The 26,896-nt window shown below is 41.5% G+C and overlaps 1 protein-coding gene across 1 annotated transcript in view; it reads right to left on the minus strand.

Annotated features, from left to right (window-relative positions):
* LOC136586771 (tachykinin-like peptide) overlaps positions 1-25,333 on the minus strand; it is a 34,044-nt gene extending 8,711 nt beyond the window's left edge. The window contains exons 1-4 of the mRNA XM_066584986.1: positions 25,265-25,333; positions 24,946-25,181; positions 4,601-4,694; positions 2,359-2,382 (exon numbers count right to left, since the gene is read on the minus strand). Of these exons, the coding sequence (XP_066441083.1) occupies positions 2,359-2,382; positions 4,601-4,694; positions 24,946-25,053 (226 nt within the window). The 5' untranslated portion in view covers positions 25,054-25,181; positions 25,265-25,333. The remainder of the gene's footprint in view (positions 1-2,358; positions 2,383-4,600; positions 4,695-24,945; positions 25,182-25,264) is intronic.
* Positions 25,334-26,896: the final 1,563 nt, after the last annotated feature.

Genomic DNA, 26,896 nt, shown 5'->3' on the forward strand with positions numbered 1-26,896 from the left:
AGATTACAAAAAAAAAAAAATCTCCCATATTTGATTTGTGTTCTTACGCTTTCGAGATACTTGACCAAATCCTATATGTGGAAGAAGAAGAAGAATGTGAAATATTCGCTTAAATTGTATTTCATATAAAATATGTATTAAATATTTTTAAGGGGGCGTGGCCTCCCTGAAAGCCAAGAGCAACTTAAGTAACAGTTTTCTGAAACGTCTCTTTTTTGCCACTTGGCTCATTGCATGTAAGGACTGCTGGGTTTGTATCTGTTATTGCAGCTTAGCTCTATTCACTCCAATGGGACTGAGCTGCAATGTCACACACAACCTATGGACAATCAATGCAAAACGTCTGGTCTTCAAAACTATGTTATTGAAAAACTGACCTTTATGCCAAGAGCAGCGAATCAGAGCATGGGTTTTATTTCTTGAAGGGATGTCTAGTTTAGAAAGTCCACTTTCCAATATTCTTTTTAGGTATTCTGAGTTAATTAAGAGGAGTCCCTCCTCTAAGATCTTCATCAGTAAAGGTCCCGCTACAGGGAATGACTGCCTAGCGCATAAGAGCCCGACAGCCGTCCCATGGATTGCCACCCGACTATCGCTCTTGTGTTTACATAGGAATAGAGGTGCATCTTTCCAGCTGCCCACCTCCATTCACAGTAAAAAGCGGACGTTGAAACATTGAGTGGCTCATATTTACATGGGCTGATAGTTGATTGGTTTTTAGTTTTACTAAAAGTCAAGCGAATCCGACAAGTGGGCAATTTCTTGCTCGGTGCCCTGTTGGCGGCCTCATTTACACCGGACTATTATAGCCCAAATTCACTGTAAAGCACCCTTTAGTTGGAGGGGAAAGAAGCTACAAAGAGCGGTTTCATATCTTGAGGATCCATCCCATTATTACTTTGCACAGTCAACTAATAAGCTTCAAGGGACAGCTCGCTATACTTCATTTAACCTGTGGTGGTGCTGTAGGGGAAATGAACACCCGCTACCCAGTTCTCCTTCAGATTGGGAACATCCTGTGATCAGATTATTTTTAGATGATCCATTGATGTTGTCAGACCCTTTAAACCAGTGTTTCTCAACTCCAGTCCTCAGGGACCCCCAACAGGTCATGTTTTCAGGATTCCCTCAGTGTTGCACAGGTGATGTAATTATTGTCTGTGCCTCAGACATTACCACAGGCGTTCTTACTATAGGATATCCTGAAAACATGACCTGTTGAGGGGTCCTGAGGACTGGAGTTGAGAAACACTGCTTTAAACCTTTCTAGTAAAATGAGTGGTGTATATTATTTGGAGGTGTGATGGCTCAGTTGTTAGCACTGTTGACTTGCAGTGTTAAGGGGCCTGGGTTCAAATCCAACCAAAGACAACATCTGCATAGAGTTTGTATGTTCTCCCCATGTTTGCGTGCATTTCCTCCCATACCCCAAAGAGCATACTAATACATGACTTTACATCATGAACCCCTGTAGGAACAGAACGTAACATCAAGTGCTGTACAGTGCTGCCGAGTCTGTATGTGCTATATGAATGATTCAAATAAATATTGGGACTATGGGAAAAAGTCCAGTCCTTCTTTTAAATATTTTCAATAAATGAGGCTTGACGTGGTGTAACGTCAAGTGGCAACCCTGAGAGGGCGGTGCATGATATGGGGATTCCCTTTTTGGACATCATGGGCCATACTCTGTCCTATGGGGTCCTGTGTCCTATAGACGTAACATAGTGTTCAGCCTGGAGTATTCCTTTAAGTATGTTTATCGGTCTTCTTGTTGCGTTTGCCTCCATCCATAATTGCTTCTTTTGCGACTATTACAATGCTGTTTGCATTTTTGAAAACCTAATAAAATTTCAAGTGAGAAAAAAATTTTGTAGACCGGAGCAAAAGACCAGTCAACCAATCAGGATGCTATGAGCTGCTGTTCCATGTTCCCCTAAGCAACCAATCCTATTCGGTCAGAATCCTTAGCCACCATCTTGGTAGTAGTGATATATAATGACGTCTTTACAACATGCTCTCGTTTTAATAAGCTTCGTTGATTGTACAGATTTAGCCTTATTAAGCTCTAATTAAAAGACAACATAAATAACGATACCATCCTACGGCAGCCAGATTGTTATAATTACACATCTGCTGCGCCTCTCATGTTCTCCTTACAACAGTTCAGTAATTGGATTACATGTCGTCAATGAGGATCGGGGAATGTAATACCAGAAAGGAAAAATAAAAGAATCTGACTCTGAGAGTAAGCACAATGCCGGACAGGAAAGAGTTAATTGAACAAGATGCACTGTAAGTGGTCGAAAATTGATGGAAAATATGTTATACCACGGCAAGATTGGAAAGTAAACTTACTTTTGCGGGACATCTGACCGAATCCTAAAAAAAAAAGTAAAAAATAACTGTTATATTTTAATCAACAAAAGATGGCCATTTTGTATTTTTGCACAGGTCAGTTATCAAGCTCATGCAGGGGCGTAACTAAAGGCTCAGGGGCCCTGATGCAAAAGGTGAGCTGGGCCCCTCTATCTGTATCTGTACCCGTACCCATACCTGAACCATGCTGCACAGAGGTATAACTTGAAGCTTCCGGCCCCAATGCAAAACCTGTAACAGGGCCCCCAACTATAATGCTTTATTCATAGTACTGGGCTCCTTATATGGAGAAGAGAGGCCTTATGGGCCCCCTAAGGCTCCTGGGCCCGGGTGCAACCGCATCCCCTGCATCCTCTATAGTTACACCCCTGAGCTCAGGGGGTTTATCCGAACATTTGTTCACTGGACGACTGGAATGTGTAAAAGGACCAACGATCAGCTGACAAATGAGCAAATGTTTGTTCGTCAGCTGATCCGCTTGTTTATGGCTCCCTTCTGTTATACCATGCAGTATTTAAAAGCTGAGTCAGCGGGTTCCTTGGGCAGATTACTCTTACACTAGTGGTGCAACAACTTGGGCAGTGCAAATGTTATAATTATTTTTCTTTTTCTTTTCCAATCTTTCTGTTTGATAATACAGGGTATAGGGAAAAAGACGGATCCAGGGGTATATCTCAATACTGGGGGCCTAAATTCAAATTATAATAGCATACTTGAATAGGAAGGCATGGATGTGCTCCATAATGGTATGGCGCACAAGCCCATGAGAGCCCCACAGCATGGAATTCAATTTTGTGCTGTGGCCCCTGTAAGAGATAGAGACTAAAACCCAATTGCAAAGTTGAAGAGTAGCATGTGAGAAGTAGAAATCCACTTACCGATTCTAAGTGCCATGGGATGGCTGCTATGCCCGGAGCGTGGAAACGCCAGTTCTGTTAATACGGCCTATGCTTAAACATACTTAAAGTGGCCTCCTACTGCTGTGATAGCGGCAGATAGAATGGGAGGACTACTTAGCGCGCTGCTCAATGCATTCAGCAGCGGCTTTGATAGCTGACACTAGGAGAACAGCGGGGGAGGTAAGTATAAAATATTCCCAGAGTCAACAGCTCAGGTACTTTCAGCCCATAAACTTAGTTTATAGGGCTAAAAGTAGCTGACAGACTCCCTTTAAAGAGGTTTTCCCACCATAGACACTTATAATATATCCATACTGATCAGTGTCATACCTGCCCTGGGTTCTCGTTCTCACACCCTACAAGGAATGAGGGTTCCCTGGCTAGACAAAGATTGAATTAGGAGAGGTCTTGCTTGGTTGACTTGAAGGCCAGCTCTCCATTTAAGTTTCGCTTGGACAAGGCAACTGGCAGGCACAACACTTTGCATTATGAGATTCTCACTCTCCATATTGTGAGGGTCACAGAAGCGGAATGCCTACATATCAGACAGTATATGAACAATAATACATTGTGGAAGGGGGGTGGGATCCTTTTAACAGCAAGGAAGTAGATGAACTCCCAAGATACTGTGTAGCTTTGGCTGTGGTGCTCATCTTACCAGTAAAGGATCTGTGAAGTCTATTGATATGTGTGTCTAAGATTCAACAGCCTAATAACTTAGACTACCAATTTTCAATGCTGGAGTTCCTAACTAACCTACAGGCAGATAGAGTGTAATACAAACATGAAGCAGGCCTGTTTTGAGATCATGTTAAGACCATATCCATCACTAAAACCGGATATCATTTTGTATATGCAACTGCCATGCAGACTAATGTGTCTCCATGGTAACAGACTACAAACAAGCTCTGTGTAGTCTGATCCTGCAGTCATACTCCTATCAGTATAATTCATGCAAACCGACCAAATGTGAATGAACAAGAAATGATGGAAGAGCTCATGTCTGTAGGATCAAACTACTTCAGGTGTGTAGTCTATAACCATGGAGGCACACATATTTGCATAGGCGTTGTAGACACAAAATGATAGATTTTTAATTATTATTTTCAAAGTTTTTTCATTTTGGAAGCAGCAGAGCAATGAAAAGTTGTTGGACACGTTCTTTAATCTATTCATTCCCTAGGAGCCAGAAACATCAATCATGAATGAAGTAGGATAAAGCATGGCTGCTTCCACCATTTGGTAGACATTCATCGGTAACATAATAACTCACATTCTATAGTACAGAAATGATCAGATAGGACATCATTGCTATGACCTACCATTGTTCCTCTTTCCCATTAAACCATAAAACTGATCAGGTCTTGGTTTCCTTGCCATCCTCTGTAGAAAATTTTCGAACACCGGTAATTCCTCCTAAGAACAATGATGAGAAAAATAATTAGTTTCAGAATCCTGATGAATACAAATCTGCACCACTTAAACTACATAGATTTTCATTGGTTGAGTCAATTAGAGGTATTAGAGATGAGTGACTTCAGTGAGCAAGGAAGTAACTAACTTCCCATTGAGGGCTCTTTCCCACGAGCGTAGGCGTTTTTAAGGGCGCCCACTGGTGCCGTAAAAACACGTGAACGGGCGCACAAATCTAACGTTTTGTGCGCCCGTTCAGGCGGCACGGGCCCGGCGTATATATATGTAGTTGCCTCCCCTTACCTCCTCCTCGCCAGCTCACCTCCTCTCTCCTTTCCTTTGGCTGTTTGCAATGGTAGTTGGTGGGACGAGGGTGGAGCTATGCACGTGCCCCTTGTCAGCAGCCAGCATTGCAAACAGCCGGAGGGGAGGAAAGAAGATGGAGGGAGTCACACTGCTAAACTCCCTTCCACCTGCCTTCTCCTGCCGCTGTCATTGGGCTCCCATAGGAGCCTATGCAGTGACCGACGTATTCCGGGCACAAAGATAGTTCCAGGACTATTTTTGCTGCCCGGTGTAAAAGCGCTCAGTGCTATATTTGCCAGCTGGGCGCTTTTACGCCGTGGGAATATGCCTGTGTGACCTAATGCATTGGAATCCAATGCATCAGATCATAGAGTATATCAGCCGACCGTGAAAACGGCTGCCGATATACGCTTATGTGAATGAGCCCTGAGATTCACAAGAAATCATTACATCAGGAGGCCCAGGACATAAGTGACTTATTGGGGTTGTTCTTTTTAAAGGAATTGTTCTTTTTAACAAAAGTCCGTGTATTTGTAACCCACCTATACCTGTAATATGCCTAGATGCAATTTCTAAGGCTTTAAGTCCTTGCAGCAAAACATCTTGTATAAGAATTCTCTATTTTATGCAGCTACAGTTATACATGAATGTCCACAAGCCATAACCTTACCAGGATTCTCTAGGAAATGCTTATTGTATTATGATTGGATGCTGATGGAGCAAGGCAAGCTCGTGATCAGCTCCTGGCAAGTACTAAAGTTTACTATAGAAGGTGCATGTAATAAAGATGCTTTGGAAGAGAAGCTTGAAATGCCATCTTGTCTGTTTCATGTGTATTCTTCTCTGATGCATTATATATACAAGTAGGCATACCTGATTGATAAGGCTACAATACCCTATGAGTATCACCTAAATTAAGTGACTACTTCAACACTGACGACCTATCCTCAGGATAAATGCTCAAAACGGGCATCATCAAAAATAAATACATAGGATTTGTGTCTATTGTGTGTGTCTGCTTTTCTTTTTCAATTATCTCTATCCTCAGGATAGGTCACCAACAGCTAATCAACAGGGGTTCACCAGTCCAATACGTGGCTTGCCAGCCCCCCATTTTGGTGTACAGAGCAGGCAGCAGACAGCTCTGTACACTTTACATTGCTCGGCATGATACTGCAAGCTTAGCTCCGATTGATGTGAATTGGAGCTGTGTCTGCAATACCATGCCAGACCACTGCACCATATACAGAGCTGTCTGCTTCCTTGACAATCCCTTTAAATCCCATAGAACCCCCGGATCTGCCACATAAATAGTTAATATGCAGACTGGGAAGCTAAAGACTGAGTCAATTACTTGATATTGTTAGGATTTGTACATTTTTGCAGTTAATATATACATGTTAGAGGGTAACGCTTTAACAAAGTGCCCATAATTGTCTTAAAATCACTTTTACTTAAAACCACATTTAGTACATTGAATGCATTATGTATAGATCTGCAGATGGGGCTGAGAACATCAGGAATGTGGAATGCATTAGTGAAAAGAACAAAGTACTCAGGAAATGAACAGAATAGATACATTTGTAATATAAAGCGTAGAGGAGGGGCAGAAACAGCACTCGGAGTCTCTGTCATAGCTCAAATGAGGTATGGTGTGGATTTCTGACATCCGTGGGCACTGTAGCGGAGCTGGAGCCACGGATCGCACTTGGGCCATAACCAGCCAGGTAACCAAGACTAAAAAAAGTGGACCACAGGCAAGTAAAACTCAAAGAGTAGTAATGAAGGGAATGTATCACCTCACTGGGATTGACCATGGGCTTCCATTAAAGCGGTTGTCTGACCACGACAAACCTTTCTCTGATTAAAGCTGCCCATTGACCAGCTGATTGATGTTGGTCTAGCTCTAGACAACACCGGTGATCACTAAGAGGTTAACTTCATCCCAAGCAGTGGATTCTCATCTGTGATGTCTACATGCTTTATGCTCTTTATGAGACAACCCCTTTAAAGAGTACCTGCACTTTCACGTCAGAGAGTTACTACTCCATCGGCCATTTTTGTCTCCTTCTGGCAGCTGATGATGGCCCCATATAGCACTATATAAGCAATATGTAGGGCTATATGGGTCCGTCTTCAGCTGCTGGAAGGAGACAAAAACAGCTGACGGAGCAGTAGCGTTCCAAAGTGATAGTGCAGGTACTCTTTAAAGGGGCTGTCCATAATTAGAAAAAGGTGACTGTTTTATTCAAAAACAGTGCCACATCTGATCACAGGTTGTGTGTGGTATTGCAGCACAATCCCATTCAGTTTAATGGAGCTAAGCTATGCAAAAGTGTGTACAACTCATTTAACATCTCCACATCATGGAACCCAACTTTTTTTTGCTGATTGGGTATGGCAACATTCTATGAAGTGATTGGGTTAGCGCACTTTAAAATTTAAATAACATTTTAAAGTGAAGGATTAAAGAGTAGCTGCACTTTTAGAAAAGTTTTGACATGTCAAAGGTTTGTCTAAAAAGTTTTGATCAGCAGGGGGCCAGGTGCTGAAACTCCAGCTGATCACTGAAAAGAGGGGTCTGCAGTAATCACCCACCTGGAAAGATTCGGGGGGGAGAGAGAGATCTCCCTCCCATTCCCCCCCGCTCTGCCCCGCCGCTCCCCGCCCCCCGCCGGCACCCGAACCTTTGTGGCAGGTACTCGGTAAGGACGATACTCGCTCAAGTATCTGTCCTTACCGAGTACGCTCGCTCATCTCTAGTTATATGCAATATCCAGAACGGATGTGGGGATTATTGCAACGACAGTCATGATAAGGATTTTTCATGATTCTTTACTTTGCTACGGGCTAAATTTCTGTACACAGCATTCCCTTCTGGCGCTTTCAAAGAATATGAATTCCAGAAACTCAAGTGATGTAGAGAGCCCCCTAGTGGCCGACTTAATAGAAAAAATTAAAGCTCTCCAGCTTTTTAAATGAACTCAAGTTATTGTGAAGTATATAGTAAAACGAGACCCTGGGAGCAGACTACTGAAATCATTTTTAAAAGAAGCAGATCCCTTCTGCACCCTCCGAGCTTCCTGGGAACCCATGGTCCATTTCACGTTAAATCATCTTTAATTCATGGGGAAAAAAAAAATCGGAACATTCGTGTTTTCTTTCGTTTGCTTAATCCTTTTAGATTCCGCAAATTTGCTCACTCAGATGCGTCCTGCTAATTACTGAACTCAGCCCTTTTACTGGAAGAACATTCATACAGATCACCCTTCACTGCTTCATCAGCGCAGGATTCATTAAGTCAAATTAAATTCAGAACAGAAACGAATCCTGAAGGGGAATCTTCAAAAATACAATCCCATGAACACGATCTAAAGCAGGTCAGACATACGGCTGCAGAACAGTAATGTTATTACATGCAAATCTCATAAAACCAAGGCAGGTAATGGCTGATACATTCATCAATGTGAGACATCAAGATTTTGTTTGAAGGTATTACATCAAGGAATGTATTACATCCTGGCTGACCAAAGATCTAATACCCCCAACTAACATAGTAACATAGTTTGTAAGGCCGAATGAAGACAATGTCCATCTAGTCCAGCCTGTCTAGCCTCCTGTTTTGTTGATCCAGAGGAAGGCAAAAACCCCAAGAGCAGAAGCCAATTAGCCCTTTTGGGGGAAAAAATTCCTTCCCGACTCCCTAATGGCAATCAGACTAATCCCTGGATCAACCCCTAATATTTCCTACCTGCTGTGTACCAAGATTACTAAGAGACACAATATATTTTTGACCATCGGGCTTGAGGTCGGACTGGAATTTGCTTGTGGCATTAATATCCTCACATAACACTGGACATAAATATACATCACAGTGGTTGCACCCTCCTCTATTTTTCACATTTTCTGATTAAGATAGATAAAAGGGTGAGTCAAATATTATCTGCACTCAGTTATATTAAAACTTTCATTGGTCACATGGTCTTATCAACACTTTCTGTTGAGGGTATGCCTGGGATCAATATTTATCGAAGACTTTGTGCGCAGTACGGAAAAAGTGTTTTGTCACAAAGAAGTGTGTATGAATGGGTAGAGAAGTTTAACCCTTTCCAACCCACTGTCTGACCTCTAAAGACATTATGATTTAAGGCTGTACAGCTCTGATGTTGGAAGACATCCGTCGAGGTTCTCTTACTATATATTGCCAGCCTCTCTGCTGTCGGAGCCTATCCAATGTGTCACCTCATGCAGTACTGGCTTTAGCCAGCATATGGCGCTGTAGTATAACGACAGAAAAAGAGTAAGCCCCCTAGGAAAACCAGGATACAAATTGGATTGGAAAGGGTTAAGTGTCAGACATGAAGAAGGAGCTGGAACATTATCAGGAAAAAGGTTCAACAATCAACAGTTCTCATTATAGTGAGATGTTCATTAAAGAGCTGAAGCCTTAAATTCAAACAAAACGAGAAATACTATCCAGGGGTGTTGTGTTGTTGCGCACGCCGCAGCCCATACTGTCGACACTCTCCAAAAACTTTGTTTTGAGGTGTTAAGGCATCTTCCCTATAGTCCTGAACTTGCTCCATCGGACTAGCACCTGTTTGGTCCCCTGAAAGAAGCCCTAAGAGGATGAAGATTCACGCCTGAGGAAAAGGCGTAGACAGTGGAGCATTTGTGGCCCACAGCTCAGCCTAAAACATTTTTTAATGAGGAAATACAAACGCTTGTTGATAGATGGAAAAGTATTGAAAGTTGATTTAAACCATTTCTATAGCCGGGATGTGGATAATTTTTTGACTCACCCTTGTAGGTAGATAATAAGTAATAACAAAATAATAATTATACTATTAAAATAAATAGAATGTAGAATGTACTAATAAATTCCATTTAATTATATAAGAATGCTAATAATATGTATTATCCTTAGTGTTACTAAAAATACTACAAATGTAATATTAATTCTAACAGTAATATTACTACAGGGAATCTTTTAGAAGTTTTGCTCACATTAGTAGTACATCAAAGTCATATTATAATATCTTGCTTTTATGATAACTAAGAGGGTTCTCCAAATTAAAAACACTGATGGCAATGGCAGGGGAGGGGTTTAACAAAGTTAATTAAAAAACATACATACTCACCTCCCGATGCCGCTCATTGCTGCTCCAGTGTTTTCTGTTTACTTTGGGCTGAGGCCAATGGAAGACCTGACAGGGATGACACTGATGACATTCCGTAAACCTTCTATATTAGAGGCCCACAAGACAAGTTTTTAGGATGTCACTGGGTCTTCTGTGAAGTGCCATGGCGCTGAACCACTGAAACGGTAGTTCTGCGCCGCGGCGAATATACTGATTTTGTATAGTTTCGGGCACATGGGGTTAAAAACTATATGAAATAAATAACTCAGAAAAAACCTTAATACAGGGGTCCCTCAATATACAGTATTAATTGGCTCCAGAATGGCAATGTTATGTTGAAACCGTAACTCTAAAGAAAACTGATAATTGGTTCTGAAGCCCCAAAATATCATCAAAAGAAATACATAAAAAAGATTATAGAAAAATATGTAGATAACTAATACAGTTACTAAGAAATAAATGTAAGAGTCAAAAAGAACGGCTGGAAGCTGTAAATCACTTTCTATGGTGAGCACAGGAGCTTCTTCAGGGTCTGTGCAGAACACACAGTAAGGGCCCAACAGTCGTTCCAATGATGATTGTTCCTGAGTAGAGATGAGCGAACCTACTCGTTTCGAGTAATTACTCGATCGAGCACCACGATTTTCGAGTACTTCCGTACTCGGGTGAAAAGATTCGGGGGGCGCCAGGGGGCGGGGGAGGCGTGGTGGAGCGGGGGGTAGCAGCGGGGAACAGGAGGAGCCCTCTCTCTCTCTCCCTCTCCCCCCCACTCCCCGCTGCAACCCCCCACTCACCCACGGCGCCCCCCGAATCTTTTCGCCCAAGTACGGAAGTACTCGAAAATCGCGGCGCTCGGGTGAAAAAGGGGCGTGGCCGAGTAGGTTCGTTCATATCTATTCCTGAGCTTTTACATAGCAGCAATCATAGCTCAATGAAAGGAGGCCTAGTGGGCCGGGGATCGGCCCGCCAGCCTGCATACACAGTAAACAGGCAGTCGTTCATAAATGAATGACTGCTTGTTAACACGAGCTGATAATCGTTCAGTTTTTATGTCTACATAAACTGGAGACTAACATTAGGTGAATGGATTATTGCTCATCGCTCTGTCGGTGCATACATTCACACTGAACAATTCTTGTTGGATCGCAGGAATCTGAACAATTATAATTGGCTGTCTAAAAGGGCCCTACCATGGAACCATACTCACTAGTGTCCAAAGGAGTTGTTCATCCTGGCACATGTATATGCCCTAATGTGGCACAGCATGTCAAGGTAGCAGAAATGCAGTCCTAAGCTCTCGCTCACAACCTAAAGGTTGTGAGTGCAATCCCTGTATGGGTCAGGTAGCCAGCTCAAGGTTGACTCAATGTTCCATCATTCTGAGGTCGGTAAAATGAGTACCCAGCTTGGTGGGGGGTAATAAACAAATTACCTGAAAGCACTGTGGAATAAGTTGGCGCTATACACACTGTACTGTAGAGAGGCGCTACTAGACCACCAATCAATTCTTGCACTACAGTAAGAGTGGGAATTTTACCAATGAAATGCCCATTGGTGCACATTAGAGATGAGCGAACGTACTCGGTAAGGGCGATTTCGCAATCGAGCACTGCGATTTTCGAGTACTTCACTACTCGGGCGAAAAGTACTCGGGTGCGCCGGGGGGTGGGGAGAGGTGTGGCTGCGCGGGGGGGGTAGCAGCGGGGAACAGGGGGGAGCCCTCTCTCTCTCCCTCTCCCCCCCACTCCCCGCTGCAACCCCCTGCGCCGCCACGGCGACCCCCGAATTTTTTCGCCCGAGTACGGAAGTACTCGAAAATCGCGGTATTCGGGCGGAAAAGGGGCGTGGCCGAGCACGTTCGCTCATCTCTAGTGCACATATAAATGCCACAGATCTAGACTCTCTCTATTACAGGGATCATTGTGATAGCATAATAAGGAAATAGAAATAAATACATAAACTGTAAAGAAACCACCAGTAGCGGAAAAGTTCTTCCAACTTGTGTTTTACCAGTGCAACAAATTCTTCACATCCATAGAAAAGTTAAGTATTATTCTCCTAAAGAGTCTGAAGCGGATCTCAAGCAGAGCAAATCCATCCTTCCTAATGTATTGGCCAGGAAACTGTGAACTGTTTGATAGATTTGCGAAACGCGTTTCAGAGGGTCTCATTCCCACCTAATGAGGTGAGGTTTGTTACCTCTAATTGTAAACAGTATATAGAATGTTACTGATTGGTAAAATCCATTTTCGGAAGCCAATACATCCCATTGATCCTCTGCTGTCTGCCACACATCAATATTGTGTCATTCATTACGTCTTCCGCAGTTCTTGACTTCTGGATAAGACTCCTCAGTTGCAATGAGCACAACTGTTTTAAGATAATTGCCGAGCTCTCCTCCAAGGTGACTTTGTGACATGGGGAGAGGTTATATTTCATCCTCCGCACTATACAATATATCACCGGCTCAGACCATTTACCAGGGAGACACATAATTGATTCACATTGATTATTTAAAGTAATTAGAAAAAAAAACCTTGGCGTAGTCTGGTCGGTTGTTAGCATGTAGCAACGTCTGAGATACCCTGGCAGGCTCTGGGAAGCGTGCCTAGAATTGTCATTGAAATCCCACAGGCTTTATGCCAACGCCTGTCTTGCAATTGATATATTGCATTAATCATAGACGACGTGTAGACTTAACCAAAGAGGATGTCAGGTATCTTTTTGAGGTTGCTAAAAAATTAAACGGAACTATTCTTGATTAGACAAAAGGATCTGTATTGTTTTTCTAGAAACAGCGCCACTCTTATGTATTGGCTATGTTTGGTATTGCAGTTCAACTGCTTCTGGAGGAAGAGATGGCATGGGATCAAGAGACCCTGAAAATGTTAGGATCTCCTCTCCTGAAGATTAAGCAAATGCCACAAATTCTGTGTATCCCCTACGGAGAAATAATCACAGATCTCCAGTCTGTCAAAAGGTTTAAAAAAGGGCCCCACCCTATGTAGTATGTGGTAGCACAAAGCACCATCCTGGATGACCTGCTAGGGAGGCTAGAGACAAATCGCCCCACTGGCATGCTAATTCGACAGCACCACTGATGGCTGTGGCATTGTATGGGCACTCTATGTATACTATGCACATTCTTATTTAGCGCAGTATGAGTACTGGGTGGGTGTTTTATGGGCACTTAATATGTACTATAGGTATGGAGTGGTATTATGGGGGTGTTTATTGGTGCCATAGAGTTGCTCTAAGGCTCTTGTGTGCTGGATGTGTATATGTATTTTTTTTATTTTAAAAATAAGGAACTATAAAGGAATTTTTTTCTTTTCACTTTTTGTACACCTTAACCCTAATAATACAAAAATACTGTAAATGTTTCAATGAAAAAAACTTTTTAAAATAATCAGCTGTATATATCAACATAAAAGCAGCAAAAATAATGTGAGTAGCCCAAGAAAAAAAACAGGGTCCATAAGACTATCATGGGGGTAGAATCTTCAAAAAGTGTCTGCTCCTTAAGGGTTAACTATCATTTCCAGTCTACACAGTTTACAGGGAACAGTGGCTGTGGGGGTATTCCCTGTGTACAGTAGGTACTGTATGCTTTATGGTTACAGTGAAGGCATGATAGGTGCTCTGTCATTGTACCCTATAAGACCCTTCTGAACATAGACCTGGAGGTGGTGCCCAAGTATGCACACCCCTACAGAACCATACAAGCTAAGCTCAGCCCCACTCCCATGGTTTATGAGCAATCTGAAAACACAGTGACATCTGCTTTAATAACTAACTTGCCAAACATTATAATTACAGCAACAAGACTCCAAGCACAACCCTTGTGATGAGACGCTGTACAAAGAAGAGAGCCAACACAGGAAAACAAACTCAAACAGCAAAACATAAATCTGTGCATTAGAAGGATGCATCGTATTCCAAGCTAAGTAATCCAACATTATAACGATAATTGGAACTGCCATCTTGATGTTCCATAATAGCCAAACAACAGAAATAACTGGTCATAATAGTATTCCATAGTTCAGTAGTGACCATAAGGGGGCTTCTTGATCAGGTTCCTTCCACAAATGAATGTCCAGTAGAACACCATAGAGACATGCAACTGAATTATAACTCTATGAATTCCCACTGGGTGAATCACAGAGCTACCGCACTGAAAAGAGCAACCCTGCACAGGTCTATTCCTATTCTGGAGACCCTAACAATACCCGGAATGATGCAAAAAATATATTGTTACTTTCCCTATACTTTCCCTGTCACTATATTGAGAAAGTGCTAATATATTTTTGCACTGTTCAAGGCATTATCAGGCTCTCCAGAACAGGGATAGACCTGCATGGGGTTGCTCTTTTCAGTGCAGTAGCTCTGTGATTCATCTAGTAGGAATTCATAGGGTGAGTTATAATTCACTTGCACATCTCTATGGTGTTCTACTGGATTTTTATTGGTGGAAGGAACCTGATCAAGAACCCCCCTTATGGTCACTGCTGAACTGTGGAGTACTACTATAACCAGTCATTTCTGTTATTTGGCTATTATGGAACATCAAGTTGGCGGTTCTAATTATCATTTTTCTGTAGCACTTGTTTGGATGCTATATTCAATATTGTGGTAATTTATACACTTGTTACATTTTTGGATGTTTATTGGGTCTGTTGAGCCTGCTGATGCATCTTGGTAGTCTAGTATTCAGGGTTTTTTATACATATGGATTCTTACAGCATATTAATTAAAAGTTACTTTTAACCATTTCTTTATCCCTCTGTTGGATTATTTAGAAAAACAAATTCCACAATATATCCAGGACATCTTCATAAAGAAATTAGAGGTTTGATCCAATTATGGAGATGAAGCCAAAGTCACACACGCTAGATTCTGCCTGTGGCTTTCCTGCTATAATGTGCTGTATATATCAATCCCCCCCCCCCCCCCCCGATTCACCACCCCACCCCCAATAACTAAAATGTATTCAACTTTACACATCAGCAACGTTGCATTCATCCAGATGACTCGAAACATCAAGGCAAATATGGCTGAGACCGCAGACCCTCAGCGAGCGTACAAACATAAGGAATTTGTATTTTACGGACAACTAACTTTTTATAATGAGTGGGAAGTTTGTTTGATGTAATGAAGAACTTCTTGAACGTTAAGAACAGCTTCACTGAGTTATTAAAGGGGAAATCCACCTTCAAAGCATCAGGCACATCGCAGTGATATACCAGAAGATGGCGACACTGAGGGTCTGTGACATCCTGACAACCCCCAGATCAGTGCAGTGAGGGATGCATCTAATTAATATAGTGCATTCGCTACAGATGGAGCCCATTCATCACTGACTGATTGGAGCAGGGATGAGCGGTCACTGAGCAGAATAGGATCATGCTGCCGTTATCTGTGGCTTTCTCGTAGGACTGTAGTTACTCCTAGTTTATGATCTGTACTCTGTTATTAGGGATAGTACAGAATAGGAACAGCTGACCAATTCAGCTCTGCTACCTCTGTGCTATGAAGCAAAACTTCATGTGTGATTTGATAGAAATGTAGTGGAGCGATGATACCGCTAAACGTGAACTAAGAGAAATCTAGCAGATAAAGCTCTCCAGTTTAAGGGGCTTAGATTTGGGAATCTATCAAATGTAACAGGTGATTATCATAGGGGGAGTTAAAGGGGGTCTATCAGCTGGAACGTGCTGTCCAAACTTCCGGCATCATGTTAAAGAGTAGAAGGAGCCGAGCAGATTGATATATAGTTTTATGGAGAAAGATTCAGTAAAACGTATATTTTATTCATTTATATCTCGTTCTGAGCTGAAGAGTCCAATGGGAGGAGCTATCAGTGATTGACAGTTACTCCTGTATGTACAGTCATACTCAGCTGTCAATCACTGATAGCTCCACCCACTGGACTGTTCAGCTCAGAAAAAGCAGAGATGTAAATGAATAAAATACAAGTTTTACTGAATGTTTCCCCATAAACCTATATATCAATCTGCTCGGCCCACCCTGCTCTATAACATCATGCCTGCAGAATGGACAGTATATTTGAGCTTACAGGTTCTCTTTAAAGGAAGAATAAAAGAACAACCAGCAACAAGAGGGAAGGAAAAAGTGAGGGAGGGAGGAAAGAAGGGAAGAAAAATTAAAGGAGAATGATTGATTGGAAAGAAAAAAATTGAAAGTCAAGGAAGGAGGGAAGAAATAAAATGATGGAAGGAAAGATAGTAGAAAAGAGAGAGGTGAGGTAAAGGTAGATTAATGGATGATTGGAAGGAAAGAGTGGGAGATGGTGTGTTATATGGATAGAAGGAAGGATAAAAAGAGAGGGAGATAGGGATGGATAGATGGATGCATGCAGGGAGGGAGGGAATGGTATGCAGATGCAACAGGGAGAGAAGGAATGGAGGAACAAAGGAGAAAGAGGGGAAGATAGAGATGGATAGATGAATGGAAGGATGGAGTGAGGGCAGGAATGGTATGCAGATGCAACAGGGAAGGAAGGAAATATCGAGAGAGGAAGATAGAGATGGATGAATGGATAGCTGGTAGGAAGGAAGGAATGGTATACAGATGCAATAGGGAAAGAAGGAATGGAGGAAGGAAGGATAGAGAAAGAGAGAGAGACAGAGAAGGATAGTGATAGATGGAGGGGGAAGGAATGGTATACAGATGCAACAGGGAAGGAAGTATAGAGAGAGGAAGATAGGGATGGATGAATGGAAAGATTGGGGAAAGGAAGAAATGGTATACAGATGCAATAGGGAAGGAAGTATAGAGAGAGGAAGATAGGGATGGATGAATGGATAGCTGGTGGGAAGGAAGGAATGGTATACAGATGCAATAGGGAAAGAAGGAATGGAGGAAGGAAGGATAGAGAAAGAGAGAGAAGGATAGTGATAGATGGAGGGGGAAGGAATGGTATACAGATGCAACAGGGAAGGAAGTATAGTTAGAGGAAGATAGGGATGGATGAATGGATAGATTGGGGAAAGGAAGAAATGGTATACAGATGCAATAGGGAGAGAAGGAAGAGAGGAAGGAAGAATAGAGAGAGAGAGAGAGAGAGATAGTGATAGATGAAGGGGGGAAGGAATGGTATACAGATGCAACAGGGAGAGAAGAAAGGAGAGAGGGATTTTGGATAAAAAAAAGGAAAGACACAGGGATGGACAGAAGAAAAGAAGGATAGAGAAATAGGAAGGGAAGGAGGGAGTTGGATGGGGGAAGGAGGGAAGGAAAGCAGGACAGAGAGAGGCAGAGGAAGATAGGAAAGAAGGAAGTATATAAAGAGTAAACTATATGGAAGAAAGCGGAAGGGAAGGAATGGTATACAGATGCAAAAGGGAGGGAAGGAAGGAGTGTGAGAGATGAATGACAAGTTGGTGGAAGGGAATGAAGAATAGAGAGAGAAAGATAGGGATGAATGGAATAAATGGTATATAGTGGAGGGAAGGGAAAGGAAAAGGAAGAAGCAATTAGAAAGATGATGAATATTAGGAAATAAGAAGTCCCAAGAAGAAAACAAGACATCCATTCATACAGTCACCATGAGAAGTAATAATAATTAGATGCTGATCATCAGACATCTACTGTGTTATCTCATCAAGCTAACACTATGCACAACAGCAGCAGTTAACTGACAGCATCAGCCTCGCTACATCTACACATCATTAAACAACCAAATATAATGTTCCATAAGGAACCATTACTCTGGGCTGGAAATACAGAATGGAAAGAACATCTCAGAGATTCCAGCTCTGGATATTGTGTGAAGTGAATGAAGCTGTTAATGACACATGATGGGTATGATAAAATGCTGCACTAATGGATACCATAACCGCGCTCAGGAAATCACCGCACACTGTATACTGCTAACACAACCATCATGTGTCAACAGAGGCATCACAGCAAAGTTCATGTACCTCTTCATAAGGTGTACAGGCTGTATATCCACAAAACACTGATGTGCAGATGTAGCAGAGCTGAATTTGTTATCGATGTCTTTGGGTCTGTATGGTGAGTGCAATGATTTTTGAGTTACTGTAGGATACTGCAGAAAGCTGACCTGCAGTCCTATGCAAATTCAATACATTGCAGTATTAAGATGACAAACTCAATTCTGCTACACTTGCAGATGAATGCTGATAGGAGATCTGTAGATGAGAGTGTTCATGTATCAGTGCAGACAGATTGTCAGTGCGGACTACATTGTAGCACACTGACTTTACTCAAGTGTGATTTTCCATGCTGAAGACTGAAATTCATTTTATTGCAGCAATGTTGCTGTTATAAATGTAGTACAGTTGAGTTTGTCAGTGAACCGTCACTTTTTTTCCTCTGTGACATCTAACTTACTCAGACTTACCTGCATTTACACAGATAACAAGTTTTGTGTTGCTACCATGAGTTGTGCGAAATGACAAACTCATCAATAATGCATTGACAAACTCGCCTCTCCTACATCTGTTTTATAATTGCACTGCTAAACATTCTACATTATGTCATTTTAATCACTTTATGGTAATTGGAAACAGAAAATGTTTTTTTTTTCTAAACTGAATTACAGATGTAGCAGTGCTGGGTTTGTGATTTAGCATGATATCAGCATGGGTATACAATGATATTGCAACCTAGAGCGCTATTCTAGTGCACAATAACTGTGGAGTAACCAATTCAGCTCTGCTATATCTGGAGCCCTTTGCATAAACGAAACAGATTCTTTGCTCCCAAATGCTATTACCATGAGTGTGGCGCTGTCCACGGTCCTGAGATAACAGGCTACTCTGCTTGTAAGGCTCGTTCACACAGGCAGATGCAATTTTGGTTCGTGCAGAAGGACTGATTTCACTGTGTGTGTGCATGTTGCATGTATTTTTGTTGCATATGTGGATTTTTTACATCCGCGTGTCATCTGTTTTTCATATGCGAAAAAAAAGGCCATCTATGTTTGCTGTATTTTTGGTAGATTTTGGTCCATGAATACGGACCATAACAGGACATCTTGCAATTTTCTTTTTTTTTTATGCGCGACATCGTTCCGCATAAAAAAAACGTATGTCTAAAAACACTTACTTCAATGAGTCCGTATGCTTCCTGTATTCAGTTAGTAAAAAACGCAGACAGAAAATACACCTAAGGATTCTTACAATTATGAGACTTTATGGCAATTGTGAATAGCTATTCTCAAAACTGAAAAAAAAAAACATTACAGATGTAGCAGAGCCGGGTTTGTTAATGCAGGTATTTTAGCTGTAGGGGTGTTTAAAGTGTGTGTGTTTGTGGTTCTGTCTCTATGTACTGTATATGTCTGTGTATATAGGTGTGTGTGTATCAACGGATGTTAAAAGAATGTGTGTCTGAAAATACTGGCTATGGTTCTGATATACTGATGTAGCAGAGCTCGTTTTGTTAATGCAACAAAAGCAGCAGGTATTACAGTAGTATGGGTTTTAAAGGGGGGGGGGTCAGTGTTTATGAATAAATTTGCATGTATGTACTAATCTGAAAATAATACCCATGGTACTGATACACAGATGTAGCAGAGCTACGTTTGTCAGCCACAGCAGTGTAAGTCATAGGGATAATGTTATTTGAGGTTTTCTGTAAGAATGCAGATATACGTACTGCTTTATCTTACCTCCGTGAGTTATCTATCAAAGTCCACACAGAAAACAGTGAAGTAAACATCCTCACCTCTGCTACATCTGTGCTACTCCTGCTGCTGTCCATGGTGCTGAGATGAAAGTAAACATCCTCACCTCTGCTACATCTGTGCTACCCCCTGCTGCTGTCCATGGTGCTGAGATGAAAGTAAACATCCTCACCTCTGCTACATCTGTGCTACTCCTGCTGCTGTCCATGGTGCTGAGATGAAAGTAAACATCCTCACCTCTGCTACATCTGTGCTACTCCTGCTGCTGTCCATGGTGCTGAGATGAAAGTAAACATCCTCACCTCTGCTACATCTGTGCTGCTCCTGCTGCTGTCCATGGTGCTGAGATGAGTTTATACATTAAAACTCTGAATGTGTGAAATGGTTCTCTTTATGACTTTGTCTTCTCTAATCTCATAGATATTAAGTTTGTATTACAAAGAGACTGATGAAGAAGTAGAGCAAAAGTAAATGAACCCCCCCCCCCCCCCAGCCAGGATCTCAGGTCATTAGACTCAGATTTATATCCCCAGACCCCTGAGGATGCCACTATGTTAGCCAAACAAGTTGGGGGGGTTCAATGTTTCTTTTAGCTCCAATGCGCAGACCTGGCGATATAATTGAGGTGGAGATCATTAGTCCACAGCTCGGACCTGCTTGATATCTTATATAGCTACTAGTTATTTAGGAGTACTCTATAAAGCCCAGCACACAGCAGACTGTAGCAGCACGGAATGATATATATTATAGATATTATGTTTGCTCTTTTTTTATCTTCTGTTGTTTTTCATTTTCTTCTTCTTTTTATGTATTTTTTCTCATTTTTAGTTATTTTTTATTATGTTTTAGTTGTATTTTAAACACTCAAAAACTTGAAAAAGTATGTTTTACTGTGGTTATCCCTAATCTACCAAACTACCAGCCCAAGTAGCAGGCATAGAGTTCTGGCAAGACTCCAGTCAGCAAAAGTTTCTGGAGGGTCTTCTGATTGGTCAATCAGAACCAAATATGAAGGGTTAACACACTAAATAGCGTTGAACTAAAAGTTCAGTTTGGCATGAACCTGAACTAAGCTTGCATCAAAGTTCTACCCGATTCTACCAACTGATTCGGCTCGCTCAACTCTCGCCCTGAACACCGGTGTGTAACGCTCTCAGGGCCTGTATGGCTCTTGTGTTATACACCAGTTTTATGGGTTTTGATGAACTTCCGGTTTGGTTTGAACTAATATGGGCTGAACCAAACATTATGTAAAAGTTCAGCAAACCGGCCAAGCCAAACTTTTCAAAAGTTTGCTCGTCACTAAAGCCCAGCATTGATGCTTTTGGGGACGAATTGCTACCTTCCAAATCAATACAGGAAGAGCAGAGTTGGCTTTACAATGTGAAGACCCCCATATCCATTCACTACATATAGAGGACTGTTAAGAGGTAATTATACATGGCAGACGATGCTACTTTCTGTGAAGTGTTGCTGCGTGATAAAAGATCTCGGAGGAATGACTGGAAAGAATTGCCCTTTGATTAATAAAATCCACTTGAAGGGATTGTAATAGCAACTAGCTCTACCCCAGTGAGTGCAGACACAGCCTTTAGATCTGTAGCCCAGTTTTTCCATGCAGTGTGGTGATGAGTTTGTCATTGGGCACAATGTGTGGTTTTACAAAGGACTGTATGGCAATACATAATCTTCATTCAGCCAGTTATAAAGTAAAAGAAATATTAAACGCAGTTCTGCTACATTGGTTTGGAAAATCACTTTCAAAGTTTGTCCAGCTGCCTTTTGCTATCAGTCATTCAAATGCTATAGTCGAAACTGGGCAGATCTGGATTTGCGCACGGACTGGAGTGGAGTTTGCTTCTTGGCAGAACTAGAACTGGATATAATCTATCTGTAACAGTGGATATTGGATGGATGGATTGATAGATAGATAGATAGATATGAGATAGATAGATAGATATGAGATAGATAGATAGATAGATATGAGATAGATAGATAGATAGATAGATAGATAGATAGATAGATAGATAGATATGAGATAGATAGATAGATACGAGATAGATATGAGATAGATATGGGATAGATAGATAGATAGATAGATAGATAGATAGATAGATAGATAGATATGAGATAGATATATATGAGATAGATAGATAGATAGATAGATATGAGATAGATAGATAGATAGATATGAGATAGATAGATAGATAGATAGATAGATATGAGATAGATATGAAATAGATATGAGATAGATAGATATGAGATAGATAGATAGATAGATAGATAGATAGATAGATAGATAGATATGAGATAGATAGATAGATATGAGATAGATAGATAAATAGATCTGAGATAGATATGAGAGAGATAGATAGATAGATATGAGATAGATAGATAGATAGATAGATAGATAGATAGATATGAGATAGATAGATAGATAGATAGATAGATAGATAGATAGATAGATAGATATGAGATATATAGATAGATATGAGATAGATAGATAGATAGATAGATAGATAGATGAGATAGATAGATAGATAGATAGATAGATAGATAGATATGAGATAGATAGATAGATAGATAGATAGATAGATATGAGAGAGATAGATATGAGATAGATAGATAGATATGAGATAGATAGATAGATGAGATAGATAGATAGATATAAGATAGATAGATATGAGAGAGATAGATATGAGATAGATAGATATGAGATAGATAGATAGATAGATAGATAGATAGATGGATTGTAATGAAAAATATAGTACTTATGAGTTTGTCATGTGTAATGAAGTTGTTTTATGCCATTTTCCATAGGACTGCAGTTAATCGTTCTGCTCCAAGGAATATTTCTGTCCTTCCCCAGCTTAGTAACATAGTATGTTAGGCTGAATGAAGACAATGTCCTTCTAGTTCAGCCTGTTTCAACCCCCTTGTTGATGAAGAGGAAGGCAAAAAAAAAGCAAGAGGCAGAAGCCAATTTAGCCCATTTGGGGGAAAAAATTCCTTCCCGACTCCATAATGGCAGTCAGAATAATCTCTGGATCAACGTTTAAAAGTTCCTACCTGACTCCAAGACCCGGATCAACAACCCCACTGGTTATTTAATGTCGATATCCTTATTGCCTATATCCTTATTGCCTTAGCACACCTGTGTTACAGTTTGGCAGGTACACTGCACCCGTCAAACTCCCCACCTGCCAATGTCCTCTGTTACCTTTTGAATAGTAAATTACAAACTCAGCTCTGCAACACATGTATTACAAGAGCCGACTTCTAAGCTCCTGGAAATTATAATGATAAGAATGACACAATCGGCTCTGACAGATGTGACAAACTCAACACTGCTACATCAGGGGAGGCACAAATATTATACAGTCTTCACTTTCATGTATTTCATCATTCCTAAATACATTTTCTTACTCTTCATATATTTGAGAACCCCCCAAGGTAACGCCAGTCATAAAAGTCTAAGCACTTTGAATTAGGAAGGGTTAACACTTTGTAACCTGTTGTGCTTGATCCTGTCCGCAGTTCCTTGTGATAGGGAATAATCATTTATAGAATTAGGAATGCGGACTGTAAAACAGAAATGTTAGAAATGTGAAGTGACGAAGTTCTGAATAGAATGTCAAATTTACATTTCTTGTACTATTTAGTATATCTAGATCGCTGTTATAACAACCCTTCACACTACATCCGTATAGCAGGGTTATGTTTATTATTATTACTATAGCGTTTACTTTATAAATGTAGCAGAGCTGGTGCTAATACCATAGCAGGTTTGAATGTATTAGTTTGTCATTCGCCGTGATACAACAAGCAAAGCGGAGCTTATTGGTGTCACAGAACTGATTTCATTCATATAACTGGTTCCAATTTGTTAATGTAACACAAGTGAATTTATTAACGCTGCAGAGCTGAGTTTGTTATTTGGCACAGCACTTTGTGATAGTACAGGCATTGCTGAGTATTTTAGTATAGCAAAACTGAGTTTGTTATTTGGCACAGCTCATTGTGATAGGACAAGCAGAGCTACGTTTCTTAGCATAGCAGAGCTGAGCTTTAATATAGCAGGTTGGGGTGCATTAGTGTTGCAATTCTGGCTGTATTAATGTAGCAGAGCTGAGGTTGCTGGTGTAGAAGAGCTAAACTCTTAATTTGCCACAGCAGAGCTGTTTATTAAGGCAACCGTTTCCATTTATTAGTGTTGTAATTCTGACATTATTAATGTTGCAGAGTTGAGGTTGCTGGTGTAGAGGAGCTGAGTTTGTTTTGCGGCACAGCTCATTTTGATGAGATAAGCGGAGCGGGAGTTTCTTAATGTAGAATGTTTGAGTTTATTAATGTTACAATTCTATCTGTGATGATATAGCAGAGCTGAGGTTGCAAATGTAGAATAGCGGAGTCCTTCAATTGGCACAGCTTGCTGTGATATCACCGGCAGAGCTGTGCTTCATGATATAGCAGGACTGTTCTTTAATGCAACCAGTTTTGCAGTTTTGACTATATTTATATAGCAGAGCTGAGGTGGCTAGTGTAGAAGAGCTGAGTATGCACTTTGACACATCTCGCTGTGATATCACAAGCAGAGACGATTATCTCAGTGTTTCAGCTTTAAGTTCGTTACTCTAGCAAGGTGGAATTTATTAACCTAGCAAAAGTGAATATGCAATTTGGCACAGCTTATTGTGATGTCCCATAGTTGGGTATATTAGTGTAGCAGAGCTGAGTTTAGTAATGTAATAAGTCAGAGCTTATTAATGTAGCAGAGCTGAATGCATTACCGCAAACAGTTGTCATTTGGCATACCTGTGATCACCAGCAAGGCTGATTTTGTTAGTGTAGCAAAGCCGAGTTTATTAATGTAACAGAATGAATCTATGAGTGTAGCGGAGCTGGGTTTGCCATTTGGCACAAGCCGCAGAGCTCCTCACTGCTATACAGGTGAAAAACTAGAAATGATGTTAGTAAGTATTAAATCGGCTTAACTGGGTGCCAGCAACAAACCCTACAGAGGAAGAATATTCCTGACGCTCGATACAAAAAAAAAAAGTTAGAAAGAAAAACTTTTTGAAATTCGAATTCAAAAATGTCAAAAAGTTTTTAAAATGTATCAAGTTTTTCTTACCTGAATTTGGTCACTGTACGGCCAGTCCATTTCATCGAGTCCGATTTCTGCGGTGAAGACCTGCGCTGACACCAGCATTATGACAGCAAAGGCTACAATGATTTTCATGCTTCTCCTTCGCACACTCTCTGCTGTAGTGGATGGACTGAAGGCTGAGACAGGTGGAGGCACGAGGCTCAATGCTGCTGAATGAGAGCAGAGAGGCAGGAGCTTCTACAGCAGCCCAGGGATGGAATCTGCAAGAGAAGACAAGTGCTGTCAGCTCAGGGGAAAACTCAAGGAGGCAGCAGTCATGCAGTTTCTGGGTGGGGATACTTACTGCACTGCTCTCCTCTTCCCCTCACACCAGCTTGTGTCTTATTGGAACAGTCCTCTTCCAAGTGTTCTCCACTTTATATACGAGGAGAGAGGCTGGACCAGGGAACGTTCGTACTGCCAAATCTAATTACCCAACTCCAGTCACCATATGGGGGCCCACGTGACGTCTCCTTATCAATATTCAATGAGTCTTTCCCGTGGCTTTCTCCATAGACCTCACATGAATAACGCTACCCCATCACCTGACCTACTGACGCCTTGAACGAATTTACTATTTGACGTCAAAGTGACCAAATTTAGGGCTACTCCTAAGGCAGATTGTAGAGACCTAAAACATGTTGTCAGAGAAAAGGGGGCAATGATGTCTCAGAGATGATGCAAGTCACGACCACTTTATGATAATGGAAGGTTATTGTCATAGGATGAGGAGGATGATTCATCAAAGTTCTGTCAATGGCATTCAAGTGGAAGGCACAAGTGTTACCCTACTTGGGAAGTCTCATGAATCATCACAAAATTGGACAAAAATGGAAATTGTTAAAAAAAGAAAAAAGTTGGAGGATTAGGGGCCTAAAAGAGGCATTTAAAGGGAACCTGTCACCAGGTTTATCTTGCACGAACTATGGGGAGCAAGAGCCAAGGAAAGATATGCCCACTGTGCCCATACATGTGTGATTCTGGAATGCTGCAACACTTTAGAATAAATATGCTGAGAAGTTCGACTTGGAAGGGCGCTTCGAGTTATGGGGGGCCACCAAGCCAACCCCTCTCTTGCCTGCAGCATTTACAGTAACAGCTTTCTTCTTGCTTGTCTATGCGGAGAGAACTGTCACTCCGCCTGCTGCAGGTGGCTAACAGCTGGCACAGCACCACCCTTGTGACTAGGAGAACCCTTCCCAGTCAAACCTCAAAGTGTGTTTATTCCAAAGTGCTGCAGCACCTAGGAGTAGTTGTTATTTTGCTGTAAAACTTGGCATGCAGTTCCATCTCAGGCAGATGTACAGATGATGAGAGTTGGGGTGAGATTAGATGAACGGTCTTGTCACCTGAGACCCTAAAAGTGGTTCCACCCTTGGCCTATAAAAGGCTCTTGGAGGCTCCTTGTGTATAGTGACCTCTTCTTCTGCTTGTGTAGAGCTTTTTGACCACTAGACGCCTCTACAACGCAGAGGAGAGATGTCACCCAGCTACCAGAGGCTGAGAGGGGCGCATTATTGGGATGTGAGAAGACTGCCACCTGTGTAGTTCTGACCAGACTGTTAGGGGATGTTGGGACCAGTGGATGTGCGAGGGCACATAAGGTGACCGGGCTCAGGACACCCTTGACAGACCACCATTGGAGAGGATCATCTGACAAGCGCAAGCAGCTCCAACTGATTCATTGTCCTCCATCCAAAGACAGGTGGCACCATCATTACAGGCCCTTCTGTCTGTCAGAACCATTTCCAGGCACTTGGCTGAAGGACAAACACATGCTCTGCCTCTGACCCCAGCCATAGTTGCTGCTGCTTGCAGGAGTGTTGTGAATTATGAAACTGGACTGATACACAATGGAACCGGGTTGTCTTCAGGTATAAATCCAGGTTTAGTTTGGGCATTGATAATGACCGTGTTTGTGTCTGGAGACCTCGGG

The sequence above is a fragment of the Eleutherodactylus coqui genome, chromosome 12 (assembly GCF_035609145.1).
Source record: "Eleutherodactylus coqui strain aEleCoq1 chromosome 12, aEleCoq1.hap1, whole genome shotgun sequence".
In the NCBI taxonomy this organism is placed as follows: domain Eukaryota; kingdom Metazoa; phylum Chordata; class Amphibia; order Anura; family Eleutherodactylidae; genus Eleutherodactylus; species Eleutherodactylus coqui.